The sequence below is a fragment of the Danio aesculapii genome, chromosome 14 (genome assembly GCF_903798145.1).
Source record: "Danio aesculapii chromosome 14, fDanAes4.1, whole genome shotgun sequence".
NCBI lineage: Eukaryota > Metazoa > Chordata > Actinopteri > Cypriniformes > Danionidae > Danio > Danio aesculapii.
The window spans coordinates 9,625,605-9,645,128 of record NC_079448.1 but is presented as its reverse complement, the minus strand read 5'-3'; the positions used below and the strand labels follow the sequence as shown (position 1 = coordinate 9,645,128).

Below are 19,524 nucleotides of genomic sequence, written 5' to 3'. Positions count from 1 at the left end.
TCAACGAAGGTTTCAGGGGATTTGAACAACATGAGGGTGAGTGATTAACAGCAGAATTAAAATTTTTGGGTGAGCAAACCCTTTAACCCATATTGTGACAAGGCACAAAAATTAAACCAAAGGACTATAGATTCGTTAACATCTATACAACAGAGAGATAAATCCATCTTTGCAGTAGAACACTCGATGAAACAAACCAAAAAGAATTCTGTAAATCTATTGTTTTTAAAAACAAATCCAGCGGCCATCACTCTTGAAATGCTCTAGAATGTAACATAGTTCCACATCGACTATAGAAATGTTTGGTTTGCACCTCTGTTTATTAAATTGAGGACTGCCAAGACCTCAGAACGGTTGGCTTTGGACACAAATACATGCATTCATTTTTTACGCAGACCGATAAATTTGGCCCCATACGGCACGGGAATGGCGTGCTGTTGGATACTGCCTCGAAATCGTTTTGGTATTGTGCATTTCACTCAATCTAGATCAGTATTTCAGCTGGGGTGATCCAGTTGAGTAGGATTTCAGAATGAGGGAGAAAGAAGAAGAAGAAAAAAAAAACACCAAAATGACATTTACAGCTAAAAGAAAAGCCACTAATCCAACATGGTGTTCACGTTATGTGGATGACCTAAAGTCACTTTCACAGGACTTGTGTAAAGGGATTCAATGTATGTTTTGTGCATTTGACCCTCACAGAAATTGTTACAGCTCTTTGTGCTGCAATGATGCAAAAAGAAATAGTCTAGTAATCCTAATTAGTTTAAAGAGGTCATCAATTTTGCTTTCATTTTGTAGTGTTCTCTGAAGTGCGCTTATAATGTTATCAATATTTGTATATCCAAAAATATCATAATAAAGAAGTACTTGACTATTTTCTGCAGTTTGAAGGGGCGTGGCCAACTGTAGATTCAGAAGTACACACCCACTGCTCTGATTGGCTGACAGTTTTGCATATTAGCAGAGCTAAACAGCCAGTAAAGTAGAAGAGGGCGATGATCTTGTTTGCAGTCGGGCTTATCCATTCTATGACATCATAAAGTACAACATTCCAGAACCTGCAGTTTCAGCAGACAGCCTTTCAACAAGAGCTGATTTTAGAGAAACCACAAAGTGTTCAGCTCTGAATAGTACAGGATGTTTTTATAGTACTATGAGCTCTTACATGTCAAAAGATCAAGTAGATTTAGTTTTCTTATTTCATGACCCCTTGAAAACTCAATGACAATTTGTTACATTTAGTGTAAGGTTTAAACTGTATTATTCTTGACCTAAATCATGTGAAAGCGACTTCTGGAACTCAAGCTTCAGGGTAATTCGACAATAAAAAAGACTAATCTTAGAAATATTATCATAACACATCATTAAATTCCTGAATTTCGGAGATCGTGGTCTGCTAATAACCTGTGGTTTCCGTCTGACCAATCCCATAAGGCTACATGAAAAAGGAGGCGGGTCCTTCGCATAGCTGGTATCCAGCTGGATACAATATTGCAGTTTCATCAGCGTCACCTTCCCTCCAATCCCAGTAATCCTACAGCATTAAAAAACAAACAACTCCCTCCTCAAAAAAAGGACCTTTCAAGCATGGTTGAAGTCAGGGATGCTACATCAGAGTGTTTTTCATGGTCATTTTTCATATCAAATATTGAGAAAAAGCTGTATGACAAATCCAAAAAAAAAAGAGAAAAACTAAAGCAACCCTCAACATATAAAGGCAATCGTAACATTGAGGCAGTCGGTAAGAACCACTGTGCTAAATTACAATAGTGCTCCTTAATTATCACAAGCTTTAAAACAGAGCCTTGGGATTACATTCTCTAAACGAAATTACGGCATTTCTCCACACATGGACAAACAAAAACACTAAAACACACAAATAAAAATGATTGTCCGTTTTCCATTTGGCGGCAAATAGTTCCAGAGCATCCAATAAAGGGCAAGATTCCGAACTCAGATGGTTCCGAAATGGAACAGGAAAAAAAGAAAAGAAAAAAAAAAAGCGGAATGACATTCCGCCATTCTCTGTTTATTTTTGGTTCAGGACATGTTCGTCGTCAAATAGTGCTTTCATTCCTCTCTCCGTTTGTTTTATTTGTTTGTTTGCACCCAGTGTTTACAACAAGCGCCATGGCGTTCCGAGTAGAAGTGTGACGGGAGTCAGCGTACATCGGGAGTCCTTCATTATGGGATGGAAGTCATGGGGGAGGCTCCAGCTGCCCTACGGGAACCATCGGAAAGGAGCTCCGGTTGGCAGCATCACCTTCTTGGAAAGACAGGAAAGACAGAGGGAGGAAACGAGCAAAGAAAACAGCGTGAGCCATTGATAATTCAACATCAACAATGGAGCAGTAAAAAAGGGGGGAAACATGTGGAGCCAGATCAGGCTCAAAAATAATACATTTACAAAAATAAAACTCACATTTACAAAAACGAATTCACAAATTCAAAACACAATTCATAAATACATTCATATTCAATTTGTACATTTGATACAATTTGTGAATTTATGAGTAAAAATCATAAATATTTGCCAAATGAACTGCATGTGTGCATTTATGAACTGTGTTTTGAGTTTACGAATTGGATTTGCGTATTTATAAATTGTGTTTGGAATTGACGAAATTTGTTTTGAATTTACGAATTCGGTTTGCAAATTTATGAACTGATCATCGCCCACTGAATTTATGAATTGGGTTTTATATATGAATTGGATTTGCGAATTTGTGAACTGTTTTGAATTTACGAATTGAATTGGCAAATTTATGAATTATCTTTAAAAATTACGAATTGTGTTTTGAATTACGAATTGGATTTGCGAATTTACGAATTGTGTTTTGAATTTCCGAATGGTGTTTTGAATTTACTAATTGGATTTGCGTGTTTATGAATTGTGTTTTGAATTTACAATTTGGATTTGCGAATATATGAACTGTGTTTTGAGTTTACGAATTGTGCTTTTACTTTACGTGTTTATGAATTGTGTTTTGAATTTACGAATTGAATTTGCTCATTTTTAAAATCTTTTAAATTGATGAATTGCACTTTGAACTTACAAATTGTGTTTTGAATTTGAGAACTGGATTTTCTTATTTGTGAATTGTGTTTTGAATTAACGACTCATGGTTTGAATTTATGAACTATGTTTTGAGTTTACGAATTGGATTTGCGTATTTATGAATTATGTTTGGAATTGACGAAATTTGTTTTGAATTCACGAATTCGGTTTGCAAATTTATGAACTGTATGCTGACTTTATGAATTAGTTTAGCAAATTTATGAATTATATTTTGAATTTACAAATTGTGTTTTGAATATGAATTGGATTTGCGAATTTATGAACTTGAGTTTTTGAGTTTACGAATTGAATTGGCAAATTTATGAATTATGTTTAAAAATTACAAATTGTGTTTTGAATTTACGATTTAGATTTGGGAATTTACGAATTGTGTTTTGAATTTACGAATTGTGTTTTGAATTTACGAATTGTGTTTTGAATTGATGAATTGTGTTTTGAATTGACGAATTGTGTTTTGAATTGATGAATTGTATTTGCAAATTTCTGAATGGTGTTTTGAATTATGAATTGGATTTGCGAATTTACGAATTGTGTTTTGAATTGATGAATTGTGTTTTGAATTTACTAATTGGATTTGCGTGTTTATGAATTGTGTTTTGAATTTACAATTTGGATTTGGGAATATATGAACTGTGTTTTGAGTTTACGAATTGTGTTTTGAATTTACGTGTTTATGAATTGTGTTTTGAATTTACGAATTGAATTTGCTCATTTTTAAAACCTTTTAAATTGATGAACTTGCATTATGAACTGTGTTTTGAGTTAACGAGTTGGATTTGCGTATTTATGAATTATGTTTGGAATTGACGAAATTTGTTTTGAATTTACGAATTCGGTTTGCAAATTTATGAACTGTATGCTGAATTTATGAATTAGTTTAGCAAATTTATGAATTATGTTTTGAATTTACAAATTGTGTTTTAAATATGAATTAGGTTTGCGAATTTATGAACTGTTTTGAATTAACGATTTGAATTGGCAAATTTCTGAATTATCTTTAAAAATGACGAATTCTGTTTTAAATTTACAAATAGCATTTGTGTATTTACGAATTGTTTTGAATTTATGAATTAGATTTGTGAATTTACGAATTATGGTTTGAATTGATGAATTGTGTTTTGAATTAATGAATTGTGTTTTGAATTGACAAATTGGATTTGCAAATTTCTGAATAGTGTTTTGAATTTACGAATTGCATTTGCGAATTTACGAATTGTGTTTTGAATTGACAAATTGTGTTTTGCGAATTAATAAATTATTTTTTGAATTGATGAATTGTGATTTGAATTTACTAATTGGATTTGCGTGTTTATGAATTGTGTTTTGAATTTACGAATTGGATTTGCGAATTTGTGAACTGTTTTGAATTTACGAATTGAATTGGCAAATTTATGAATTATCTTTAAAAATTACGAATTGTGTTTTGAATTACGAATTGGATTTGCGAATTTACGAATTGTGTTTTGAATTTCCGAATGGTGTTTTGAATTTACTAATTGGATTTGCGTGTTTATGAATTGTGTTTTGAATTTACAATTTGGATTTGCGAATATATGAACTGTGTTTTGAGTTTACGAATTGTGCTTTTACTTTACGTGTTTATGAATTGTGTTTTGAATTTACGAATTGAATTTGCTCATTTTTAAAATCTTTTAAATTGATGAATTGCACTTTGAACTTACAAATTGTGTTTTGAATTTGAGAACTGGATTTTCTTATTTGTGAATTGTGTTTTGAATTAACGACTCATGGTTTGAATTTATGAACTATGTTTTGAGTTTACGAATTGGATTTGCGTATTTATGAATTATGTTTGGAATTGACGAAATTTGTTTTGAATTCACGAATTCGGTTTGCAAATTTATGAACTGTATGCTGACTTTATGAATTAGTTTAGCAAATTTATGAATTATATTTTTAATTTACAAATTGTGTTTTGAATATGAATTGGATTTGCGAATTTATGAACTTGAGTTTTTGAGTTTACGAATTGAATTGGCAAATTTATGAATTATGTTTAAAAATTACAAATTGTGTTTTGAATTTACGATTTAGATTTGGGAATTTACGAATTGTGTTTTGAATTTATGAATTGTGTTTTGTATATTTATGAATTGTGTCTTGAATTTATGAATTGTGTTTTGTTTAATTATGAATTGTGTCTTGAATTTATGAATTGTGTCTTGAATTTATGAATTGTGTTTTGTTTAATTATGAATTGTGTCTTGAATTTATGAATTGTGTTTTGTTTAATTATGAATTGTGTCTTGAATTTATGAATTGTGTCTTGAATTTATGAATTGTGTTTTGTATATTAATGAATTGTGTCTTGAATTTACGAATTGGATGTGTATTTGCACATTGTGTTTTGAATTTACAAATTGTGTTTTGTGTATTTGTGAATTGTTTTGAATTTACAAATTGAATTCCAATATGTTAATGTGAATTGAATATTAATTTTATTTTGTAAATGTATTATTTCTGAGACTGATCTGGCTTCATAGAAAAGTCTCATTACACCGGACTCTCAACCCTCATCTTCAGACCTTGTTCACTTTTTTTTTCTGTTACAAATCCCTCTCTTTCCTGCGGAGCCAGAATTACTGAGACCGTAAAGGGCTGAAATACCGCAGTGGTGCAAATGGCAGATTTTTTCCCAGCCTGCTTTGGGACTGGGCAGGGGGTAGTCTATGGCTGTGGGACTTTGGGGAGAGTGGAGACAACGGCAGCGTTTCCTGGGAAGACATCCAGAACGAAAAAACGAGGGAGGGGAGCGCGTTCCCTTCTTCGTCAAGTAACATGCACAGGCAGTGATTTCACCTTACGTGACCTAGTCCCTCTTTCTGTTTCCCAAACACTCTCTCCCACTCTCTCATTACTCTCTGACAGGGCTTTGGCGTTTGTATGCGCACACACACACACATGCATCCAGACCCCTTTTCCCTCATCGACCCCATAGACAAGCCAACACAGATGGGCTGTCGGCCCATGCACATGGCCAATGAGACAGAGCGTGAGTGCATGGACAGAAACACACACGCACACACACACAAGATTAATTTCAAAGGTTATTTTTTAACCCATCACCACTTCTACGTCTCTACATCACACACAAACACATCAACGCACATAAATACAGGAATGACAGTACAAAAAGTGGATCAAGGGGCCGATAAACACTGGATAAAGTGGATCAATAATATTTATTTTATGTCAGAAGATGATGCAGTTGATTATCAACTATAAATCTAGAAGGGTTTTACTTTTTAATGACCAAATGGTCAGTGTACTATAACAACAGATCAATAATATTAATAATAATAATAATAATAATAATAATAATAATAATAATAATAATGGCAACAAAAACTGCAACAATATGTGGTTTTAATCGACAATATTTAAATAATCTTATACTATGCAAATAAAACTACATTTCTTATATTATATTGTTATTTTTATTACTATTATTTATATAAACGTAAGTATTTATATTTATTATTTTGATTTATGATAATAATGAATAAATTATCATTGTGCAAAATATTTAAAATGCATGAAAATAATAATAATTATTGAAATTATTGGTTTTATTATTATTACATTTAAAAATATTTTTGCAATTATGATATTTTAATATTTACAATTACAATTGCTCCAAGAAATTATGCAAAGGACACATTTATATACTATTTACCTTTTACATTTAATATTGATAAATGTATATATTATAACTGCAATTATATGTATTATTAATGTAAACTTTTTATTTAATAATAAATAAATAAATAACCTGTGCAAAAACACTTTAATTTATTTATTCATAATACAAAAAATAATGAAATATAATGATGACATTAATGGTTTAATGATGCTACAAACAATACAAACAAAATATACTGTATTAATATTTGAATACACAGTTTAGAAATATATATATATATATATATATATATATATATATATATATATATATATATATATATATATATATATATATATATATATATATATATATATATATATATATATAATATTTATACACTGTCACTATATACGTTTTTTATTGTTTTTTGTAGACTTAATTTTAAAGAACCAACTATAAAGCTGGTCAAACCGTTCATCAGTCTATCAACACGTCATTTAGATTGTAAATAGCATTTCTTAAAATAAAAAACACCTTTAGTGTTTGTCCTTGCAAAAGTTGTCAACAAACTGCTATAGTGTTGTGGATGGTGGCTATGGTGTTGCTAGGGCTGGGCAATGTGGCAAAAATGCAATCTTGATAATTATTTTTCATACTGAAAGATGACTATATACAGTTGAAGTCAGATTTATTAGCCCCCCTGTTTATTTTTTTCCCCAATTTCTGTTTAACGGAGAGAAGATTTTCTCAACACATTTCTAAACATAATAGTTTTAATAACTCATTTCTAATAACTGATTTATTTTATTTTTGCCATGATGACAGTAAATAATATTTGACTAGATATTTTCCAAGACACTTCTATTCAGCTTTAAGTGACATTTAAAGGCTTAACTAGGTTAATTAGGTTAACTAGGCAGGTTATAGTATAACGATGGTTTGTTCTGTAGACTATCAGAAAAAAATGCTTAAAGGGGCTAATAATTTTGTCAGGGCATGATCATAAATATCAAGGCATGATCATATTTTATTTTGGTAAAATAAGTGTAATCTAGAGGCCTTTGCCTTTCAAACAAGCCACTTCTGATACCAAATGATCAACTAGAAATCAAGTTATTATTTGTTGTTGCTAAAACTTGGATAGGCGACAAGACTTTTGTCAGGTAGTGTATATAAAGATTCATTTTTTATAAATTGTTAAAATATTAATGTCTATGATGCAGCAAGTACAGAGATCATAGAGTGCACCATGATTTTGTAAGAGATTCATTGTAATGTGTGATATGACAAAGTACTCATAAATGTCTGTTTTGTCAATTGAAATGAATAGGGGCTTGGAGCTGGAAACAGTATTGCATTTGTCGACAAGAAGATTAGTTCCTAGCCATTTTTAAGTGTTTTTTTGTTTATTTGTTCCATTGCTAGGGGCATGCTAAAGTGGTCTAGCTAGTTGTAAGCTCTTTTTACAAAAACATTTCTTAATTCGAGGTGTCGTTTATGTCTGCAGCTCAATTATGAGCAATAGCTATAGTGATACCTTAGCAAACACCACTCAAAAAAAAGTCCAAGGAGAAAATGTATGTAAATGTAAGCAGATACTGATATATGTTGATATATAGTGTGTCTGCCTGTCTGCTCTCTAACACATACACACACACATACTCAAACGCTGTTCCTAAAATACTTCAGTCGCCTGGCTGTGAGGCTGAGATTCCTCTACAAGAGGAAGGGGGAGGAGCAATGTCTGAGACCCCGCCCACTCAACCACCATCTACTTCCAGCTATCAGGGACTTTCCAAAACACACACACACACATACACACACATTGAGATGAGTCTTCAAGCTAAAAACACACACACACACACACATCAACAGAAGTCGCAAGCAATGACATGCAAGGTAAGATCAATGACCAGCAATCCAATGAGATTTACACAAAACACACACGGCCTAAGCTGGCTCAGAACACATAAAAGAGCCTACATATAGAAACGCATCTATCCATCCCAAACACACACACACACACGCGCACACTAAGCAGTCAATAGACCCCCACACCACTGACTGTGACCTGTCAATAAAGGGCTCTTTAAACTCCATAAGTCCTCTATGCCTTATTCACCAGACCAACTCCGCAGTCAATAAAAAGCACTCACAAACACACACTGAAATATACGTGAACACCCCGTCAATATATGGCTTAACATTTATTCAAAAACACATAACCAGCTGAAAGCACTGCTAAGATAATGCAAACCCTAACAATGCCATCAGTGACATTACCTGAACTCATTCATTGTGTATCTATGATATTTAAAATGATGTATTATTTACTAGTGCAAATTAAAATCAACAGCTGTTGTTGTTGTTGTTGTTGTTTTAATTCAGAATATTAATTTTTATCCTCAGACTGGTTGTAATTTACATTATGCAATTAGGGCATAGAAAAATTGCCATATTCCATATTGTTGTTGAGAATCACGATAGCGATATTTCTTACGATATAACGTTTCCCTACAAAACTGCTATTTTTATTAGCTCTGTTTTTATATCAATTATTTATTTTTTAATTCATTCTTAATTAGACTAATAAACTGTGTCAATGTGCAAGCATTTAGGACCCTATCATACAGCCGGCGCAATAAGGCGCAAGACGTGTTTGGCGCGATTTGTTGCTATTTTCAGACCAGCACAACTGTGATTTTCACGTTTTGCACCACGTTGTTTAAATAACTGATCTATTTGCGCCACTTTGTGGATTTGTGGGTGTTCTGGTCTAAAAAGGAGGTGTGTTATGTCGCATTGTTGGTGCTTTGCTCGTTTTGAGGAGCTGAAATAGACTGCACCATTGACCAACTAAAAGTTGGTCTGAAGTCCAGCACAAAGTGGGTTAGTTATGTGACTATGCAGGTCTAAATGCTTACACATTACTCAATACACACAGGATGTACAGCAATACACAAATATCTTTACATGTGAAAAAAAATCAAAGGATTAAAATGTTACTACATAAAAAAAACACTACCTCAATGCCTCATCTCAGGGTTTTTTTTTAGTTAATTCATGACAATTTGCATTAGTATAATGTTATTATATTATATTGTATATATTGTATATATTGTATATATATTATATATTATATTATATAATGTTATCCCCCGGACAAAAACCAGCAGACTGAGGAACAGCTTTTTCCCCAGAGCTGTCTTCCTTTTGAACTCTGCCCCTCACTGACTCTTTTGCCCCCCCAATACACCCCCCCACACTCCTCTAACTTATACTCCTCACAATCACTGCACTATTTAACATTTGCACATTTAAAGTTTGCACATATTCATTGCACTGATTCATTTACTTGAACTGTACATACCCACAGCACATGGACATTTGTAATTTGTAATTATGTTTATCTATCTGCCACTCCTGATTTTTAATAGCATCATGTACATATATTCATTTATTGTAAATCTGTTCATAGCTAATACAACCTGTATATAATGTTGATAGTACATCCATCTGTAAATATCACCATAGTTTTTCTATAACTGCACTTTATAACTTATACCTGTATCCTGCACTTGCTGCTATTGCACTGCTGGTTAGACCTAAACTGCATTTCGTTGCCTTGTACTTGTACATGTGTAATGACAATAAAGTTGAATCTAATCTAATCTAATCTTATTATTATTAGCAGTATTATTTATTATTTGCATATTTATATTTGTTTCATTAAAAACAAGTTTAGATTTGTCCACCTGCCGGGCTTTGGAGACATCTGCATCACCATTTGAGGCGTAAGAATAGGACGTGTGTTCTAATATAACTCAGTTTTTTTGACAGCACTTGGTTATGATCGTTCATTTATTCGATTGCTGGAAATTAAAACTGAATTTAAAAATAGTTTTGAAACTAATCTTTGCACTTAAATGAAATAAAAAATGTAGGCTAATGAATGTCTTTAGTGGAGTGTAAAGAGAAAGCTGAATGGAGGAGGTTTATTCTTTATCCTTGCGCTGCAGATGGTCTGTTAACTGTTTTCTCGCTAGTGAAGAGTTCAGTTTTTCCACTTTTCCACTTACAAAGTCCGCCATGTAAATAGCAAATGTGCCATGCAACTGATTCTTAAATCGAATGGGAGATAAAGCTCTGGTTGGTTTAATGTACGTTATGCTCAAAACATACCCATAACTCATTAAGAGAATAAGCACAACCCTGTTAGACCATGTGCCAGGGTGCAGATCATATTTTTCTGGCCTTAAAATATCAAAAGTGGATTCGCCATGCGCTTTAGACTTTGCGCCTAGATAGTTAAAATAAAGCCCTTAGTCTTAAAACACTATCAATAAATGTGAGGCCCAACCCCAATTCAATTTTTTTCTTAGTTTAGTCTAGAGTTTTCTTTTAGGCTTAGAGTGTCATCGAGTGACAGTATGTTGTGGGAATACTATACAGGAGTTATTATTAGGGACTATAGATAACCAAATTTAAAGTTTTTATTTGAGCTTTTTTTAAAAAAGCATGACGATAAAACACGAACAGGGTTATGAATATATTAAAACGTGCTTGTTTGTTGTAAAAATTTGTATGACAAAAAATACCAATTTGTGCATCTTCTTCTGTGTGCAGCCATGCGGCCGTTGTAGATGGTGTATTCTGGGAAACATTTGTATATATATATTTGTATATATTATATATATTATATATATTGTATATATTGTATACAATATACAATGTATATATACCATTTTAGGGCTATCTAGCCCTTCCCCTTAGCCCTACACCTTCAAGCTAAAGAGAATGAGAATTGGGACATCCCTACCCCTTCACATAAACGTGCAAAATGAGGGGTGAGGGGAAGTGGAAGGGCTAAGGGGTAGAATTGGGATCGGACCTAAACCTAAAGTATATTCTGACACTGATTGGCCGTTGTCATATTCCTCTCTTATCTTAACTCCCATCATTAGTGTTTATTTTCAGCTCTGGGTTCACTTTGGGCCACTTCAGCCAATAGCAGAACAGCAAGTACTGGGGAGGTGGAGATAAAGATAGTAAGACACCGAATGATTGGTCAAATTTAGAAGCATATGCATATTTAATGCATAAAATAAATATAATTTATCACATAAATCATAATCACATATACTATTATTGCGATACCGATAATTTTGCCATATATTGTGCAGCTGCCCTACTATGGCAGGGCAATTTGGCCTATAATCAAAATCTCGATTAATTGAACATTTTAACTCGATTACGATTAATAAACTATTATTTTATATAATTTTTTATTTTTTGTACAGTAAATATGCATGTTTCTTTGGTACAAGCTGCTCTTGTTGTTCAGTTGTCCATGTTTGACTTGTTGGCGGAATAACGTAAAGGGTCAGGCGACTTCACACGCGGTGGGGTAAGTAATTGAAAAAAATCGACCTGAAAAAATTTAATTGGTTATAGGTTCTGAAGGGCTGTTAAATAACACTACTAGCCAAAATTGATCAACTTTTTGCCTGTTAGTTTACACGACATCAGCATTTTTGGCACTGAAAATGTATACATTTGAAAAGTGGACATTTTTGAAAATGCCGTCATTGTTGTGTCCGTGCAGACAACCTAAAATGAAGGTCTTTGAAAACTTTGCCATCATGCATGTGCAGATTAAAAGCAAGAGCAAACAAACATACAACAATGGAGGACCACATGGTAGTGTTGTTGTTGCTCAAGCATTTGCTAATGATCTATTGGCAAAGTGTGGATTTATGTAACATTACAACCAACAGTGGATACGCATCATACACACACAGCTAATTATACACACACACACCAGAGCTGAGCGGCTGACTGCACATCAGCACTTCCTTACAGGTATTATTTACTAACAAGGTGACAGCTGCATATGCTGGTCTGGCATACGCAATACAGCCTTTTGGGCAGTTTTTATGAATGTGTAAATGCAGATTGTATTGAAAAAGTTGTCATGAAATTTTTAAATGCAAGGGTAAAACATTTCAGTTTTTGGTAACATTGTTGTTGTTTACACTACCTGACAAAAGTCTTGTCGCCTATCTGAATATTAGGAATAACTTGACTTCTAGTTGATCATTTGGTATCAGAAGTGGCTTATATGAAAGGCAAAAGCCTCTAGATTACACTTATTTTACCTAAATAAAATATGATCATGCCTTGATTTTTAATTCTTTAAATAGGACAGTAAGGTCTGACTTTGCTTGGACAAAAGTCTTGTCACTTAACAGAAATAATGTACAGTATAGAATATAAAGCCATGGCTACAGCTACAGCTTCTGCTTGTTGGAGCTGCTCCTTCTTTGAGGAGATTTTAACTGAATCCAGCACTGAACTGGGAGAGATTCTGGAATCTGTGTTTTGTCAAATCATGCTTGCTTTCTTTTTTATAATTATCTGGAACATAATTAATATTGAAGTGTAAGCACTTCTGTCTTTGTGTCGTGTCATTTGGAAGCCCAAATACAAAAACAGAGGAAGCCCTGTGGAAATAGCGGCGTTTTGATGGCATTTCAGCTTTCTCTGCTGTAACATTACAGTGCTTCTGGCCACGCCCCTTAGCTGCGCAGTGTGTGTGCGCGGTAAAAGTACGTTTGTGATGTCACTGGCCCGGAAGTATTTTTTTGTAGTCTCCAAAATTCGTTCATTGTAGGCTTTGCTAAGCTAACTCTGTAAAAACCAAGGTCTCCCTTTGCATTGAACTTTGAGCGTCTTACATTCAGAGATGCTGTTTACGTTCACACAGCTACATTACACATCAACTTAAGTTTAAAATATGATATCGCAGCTGACCACCCCTTGAATTATTTGTTGAGCTTAATTACAATGTTGACATCACAAATATAGCATTCAGTTTTGGAATTTTTATATCATATGACCTAATATAATATAATATAATATAATATAATATAATATAATATAATATAATATAATATAATATAATATAATATAATATAATATAATATAATATAATATAATATAATATAATATAATATAATATAATGACCATATGCTAATATAATGACCAAAATAAAGCAATCGTGTAAATCAGCCCTCCTTAATACTGATTTCACCTTTCTACTCAATAACAAAATAAACAGCAAAGAGAAAGAAAGCATCTGATCATAGTGCTCTGGATTTTTGCACAAACTCAACAGTTCACCACATTTACTTCAAGGGAAAGTTCAACCAAAAGAGAAGAAGATATTTTGAGGAATGTTAGGAACCTGCAACTATTAACTTCCATAGTAGGTTTTTATAGGTTTGTAGACGTTTTAATGATACATTTCTAAAACAAAAAGGAATAATATTAGTTAACATTAGTTTGGCAGAGCCCACAATGAAAAAACCAATATACGCTTCGAAAATAGATCAAAAGAACATATTATGCTGACACATAATATTTGATATGATATTAGATGCATTTAATTGCATTTAATAGGCAATGTTAACTAGCTGGGGACTATTTTCTGCCAGTCTTAGTACATGATGGAACTACATAAAAGTTCTTCAAGGAAAAAATAACCAATATATATATATATATATATATATATATATATATATACACACACACACACACACACACATATACATATATATATATATATATATATATATATATATATATATATATATATATATATATTGTTAGATGCTAATGGTCTAATCCGATTCAATGATTTATGCTAAGCTAAGCTAAAACTGCTCCCACCAGACCTGGAGATCGGCTGAAGGGATTAAAAAATGGTAAAACTCAACTGCTTAACTGTAAAATGAGCATAAAAAGTGGAATGTTTCTTTAAATATACACTAGATTGATGCGTTTTAACATTTTGCTCATGTCTTTCTGCAGATTACGCAGTGCTCAAGTTATTTTTTCCCTTATTTTATATCTCCTGTGTAAATTGCTTAGCAAGATTAACTGTCATGACAGCCGTTGACTTGAAAGACTCACTACAGTGCCACTTGTGGCCAATATATTTGTGTTGCATTATAGATTATAAGTGCTATAAAGTGAAAACATAACTTGAAGCCTTTGTGTTCACATGCATTGAATCTGAATGTGTTTTGGACCTAAGACTTCATAGAGACACATAAACACAAACACAAGCTGAGCCCTCTAAGCTCCTGCACACACCAGCACCTCAATCTCTACCCCTCGCTGCTGTAATTCTCAAAGAAACAGGCCTGGTCAGTGGTCAACACACAAACACACACACGTAAACACAACCCTTCTCACACAAACACTACAATGACTTTCATCGGGGCTGTGTTTGCCTCTTCCTGCAACGTTACGCACACAAACAGACACACACACACATGCGGTTCAGGGCCTCTAGAGGACGGGAAAGAGAGGGGTTCTGGGACACATTGACACCTGGTGCTCCAGATGACAGACGCAAAGGCCAGATGGACCGCATGAGGCTGCCACACACACACACACACACACACACAACATGTACATGCATTTCCGTGAACATGCATGAAAACATATTCTAACCTGGCAACAAAACTAAGTAAATATCAATGTAAATATCAAAATATGTGTGAAGAAATATTACACCCTCATGGAAATTTCCTGATTATATATTTATATATATATATATTCAGTTTCCTTCCTTATATATATTCATTCATTTCCTTATTTATCAGGGGTTGCCAAAGCGGAAAGAACCCCCAACTATGCCAGTACATGTTTTACGCAGTAGATGCCCTTCCAGCTGAAACCCAGTACTGGAAAACACCCATACACTCTCACATTCACACACTACAGCCAATTTTGTTTACCCAATTCACTTATACTGCCTGTCTTTGGTCTGTGGGGGAAAACGCAGCACCCAGAGGAAACCCACACGAACATGGGGAAAACAAGCAAACTCCACACAGAAAAGCCAACTGGCCCAGCTGGAACTCGAACCAGTTAACCACTGAGCCATCATGAAAATCTGAAAATGTCTATGGGGATGAATATTTATGAGTTTAAGTTTGTGCAATGATGTGTGCAATATAATGGTAATTCACAATAACGATACAGTAACGATAGTTCAAACAATATTTTGCTGAGTGTGATTTTGTTTTGGTCTTGGCTGGTTTAGGTCCCAGCAGGCACCTTGATGTCAAAACGACGTCAAAAAACATGTCAAAACTGCAAATCGTTTTTATGTCAAAACCTTGACATCTATTTGACATCCACACATTGATGCTCTTTTGATCACCAAAATAACGACATAAAAAATATTATAATATCAGAAAAATTGTATTTATCTGAAAACTTCAATTACAAATTTACACTGGACTTCGAGGGTGCACTCACACTAGGCTATCCGAACCGTGCCCCGGTTCATTTGACAAGTGTGAGTGCTCCAAATCGGGCCCAAGCTTGGTTCAGTTAACCGGCCTTGGCCCAGGTTGGAAGAGGTGTGCCAGAGCGCGGTTCAGTTGGGCTTTGGCATGGTATGCTTGTAGTGTAAGTGCAAAGCGTGCCTGAGCCGAAAACTGAAGATGCGACAGATTATATGCAAAACTACGTGTAGGCTACTTTATATTGAGAAAAAGCCCCATTTAGAGAGGCGAATGATTGCAGCCACACTTTCATTTTCAGATGTCTTCGTTTCCCCCCATCCACACTAACTTGGAGCAGCACCGTTTTAAAATTAAAACGACTTCTTTAGCGTTTCCAAAAAGCTCAGTTTTAGATGCTCAAAACCTCAGAAGTAGTGTGGATGGATGACGTAACCGTAGCAAAACTTCAGCGTTTTAAAACTAAATTGCATTAGTGTAAACAGGGCCTGATGATGGCAACATTCGATGTTTGCTCGGCAAATCAGTGAAGAGGGGGCATGTATAATTCCCACCCACACAGCGAACTAATTTTAAAGCTGTTTATTCATTTTGGTTTTATCGCATTTTCATTTGGTGTGTAAAAACAAAATGTGACGTAAACAAAATTCGTAACGTAAACGTAACGTAAACGTTCAAATTTGGTATAATCAAGCCATTTATTTGTTTTTCAGAAAAAAAAAACAATTATACATGGGTAAACAGACTATTTAGTACTATTTTGATTGCAAAACAGATAAGCCTCATAAGTAACTCACTTCGTTTTAAGTTCTTAACAATATTAATTTCGTGTTTGTTGAACTGTTGGATAAAATCATTAGCAACTATTTTATATCTTGTTTTTGCATTCATGTCTTCCATTATTAAGTCATTTAAACAACACCGCAATAAACGCTTTTGGACTGTCAAGACAATGAAAGTAATACAGTTATGATAATAATGTAAGCAAAACACATTGCACACCCTTAATGATTCCCAGTTGAAAGTTCTGTGTGAATTGTGCTTCATACTTTTCTACGCTATTGACTATTGTGTTTGCTTAATGTTTAACAGTGTTTTAATGCATACAAATCTTTATATATTAAATATTTTATTGTATGCAGCTGTATGGAGCAGGATTTTGGCCAATGAAATTTCTCTATGGGCGGAGCCATTCAGTGCAATCAAACAAGTTGTTTAAAATATCATATAGTATGTACACTATGAACTACATGCAAGGCTCGCCAAGGTTATCTGTAGGTTGTGGAGACGTTTGTGTCTTGACGCTCAGAGTGAGACATTCGCGCCTGTTCCAGATGCTTCCTCAAATTCCCATGAAAACTTTTCCCAAACACGACACATGCATTTAAAAAAAGCATGTTATTTTGACAAACAGCTTCACTAATTAACCCACAAGGTTGCTAATTAATATTCAGCGAGCTCCAAATACCTGGATGCCAGATCTAAAGCAACACACAAGAGTATCTGTGCTTGATTTTACAATCCATTACCAATGTATGATTTGCATTTTTTCAATATTTTGAATAAAACATTACTCCCATAATTCGTAAATAATTAACTGTTCTGTTCAAAAAGACAAAGGGTGAATTTAGAGTGAGTGGCAATGGAAACAACAAACAATAATTAATATAATTCCATTAATTAATAAATATACCATGAGATTATTTTAACTTCATAATTAATAACTATTCAATAATTATTATCTTAATCATTTTAACACAATTAAAGGCTGCTCAGAGAATGTGGTTGCAGTTGTTTAACACGTAAGTTCTGAATAAATCATAAATTGTTGCTGAAAATATTACAGATTTGTGCGTGCGTAAGCTTTGTGAATGAGACCCAATGTCTGATTCTTCTATTTTATTAGATCATTTATTTCTATACCTCCTTACAGAAGAAACTAACATGGCATTTTATTTATATAATTCTGTACTCTACATATTACTACAAAATGCATTAAACTGTAATACAATGAGGTTAATATGTAAATATGCAGCAAAGAATAGCACTGAAAAGGCACAGATAGCTATTTTTGAGCTTCAACTTACTGAATTTGAGATTTTATGGGAGGGGAGTATTGTACACTGACCACTAGGCTATTGCGCCGACAAGTCCTGAAATTTATATTTTAGAAATGACTTCTATTTCTTGCTGCTGAACAACAGAAAACTGACAATGATCACCTCAGGTACACCTCATGTGCTTTATTCAGTGTTAAATGTTAATAATGTGAGTTTTTTACACGACATTTATTGCCATACTACTGAAAGCAGCAGCGGATAGTTCAACTAAGAAAAACTGTTTGAAATTGAACTTTAGAACTGTGGCTCAGTGTAAACCAACACATATCAGTGATTCAGCATGTACATTTAATAATATTAAAGAGGTTTAATATGTATTAATTATATTATAAACCTTACCATTTTGTTGGAGTGCAGTAAGTGCAATATTCTGTGCTTCTAAATGGCTGTATTTAAATTTCTGTTGTGTTTTGTTTGGTGCAAACAGCCAAATCTTAGCTTATCACTGCAAATCACATCATGTAGGGTGTTGTTAGGATAAAGGGTACAATGTAACCTGCTCATCTAATGTTTACATTCGTAATAGTTATTATATTTAATATATTCAATATTTAATAACCACCTCATGTGGAACTGAATCTGTGTCTCATTTCAGAGTCTGCCACTGTCTACCGGAGGTCACATTTCAGTCACGGACGCACACTTTGAGAGCCTTCCTGACTGAATGAATGAAATTTAATTGGTTAAACTGGCAGTCAGCAGGTTAAAGGGACTAAAACAAAGACGTTCTGTTGTTCCGGCACGCAACGCACATTTTCAAAGTAGAATTTCTGACTTTATTGTTTTTCAGATAAACAAGAATGTTCACTTAGCATGTTTCTTAAATATCTGCAAACATATTATGGTATTGTTATGCTTTAGAAGAGTCAAAAACTTACATACAGCACCTTTAAATAACATTTTTTATGAAGTTGGGTAGATCTAACATCATGAATATTGATTCTTTTCATAGCACATATTTGTCTAGCTCCCAATTTACCCAAACGACAAAAAATAATATTGCATCACTCATGGTTCATAGTAGATCCCCCATCTTACACTGTGTCCTAACTATATAACCACCCACAACATGTGAAATCTCTTAGAAACATCTTTTAGAAACAGCTTCTATGGCGCGGCTGAACAACAGCATAAACTACTACGACAACGATCATCTCAAGTACTGATAATATACTTTTTTCAGTATTAATTGCTAATAATAGGAGTTTGAATATCATTTTACATGCCATTGATAGCCATACTGAAAGCGAATGTAGATAGTTTACCTCAGATCTTGAAAATAAAATAACTAGTAGGTAACTAGTATCGACATATCGCACAACACATGACATGAATAATGATGGACATGACCTCAA

At 33.6% G+C, this 19,524-nt stretch overlaps 1 protein-coding gene across 6 annotated transcripts in view; it reads right to left on the bottom strand.

Moving 5' to 3' along the window:
* Positions 1-301: 301 nt before the first annotated feature.
* cxxc5b (CXXC finger protein 5b) overlaps positions 302-19,524 on the bottom strand; it is a 35,410-nt gene continuing 16,187 nt past the window's right edge. For 4 of the 6 annotated variants that reach the window (XM_056472653.1, XM_056472656.1, XM_056472651.1 and 1 more), the window contains exon 3: positions 302-2,269. In XM_056472653.1, coding sequence (XP_056328628.1) covers positions 2,225-2,269 — 45 coding nt within the window. In that variant the 3' untranslated portion in view covers positions 302-2,224. The remainder of the gene's footprint in view (positions 2,270-19,524) is intronic. The other 2 variants (XM_056472655.1, XM_056472654.1) reach the window with 1 other exon arrangement.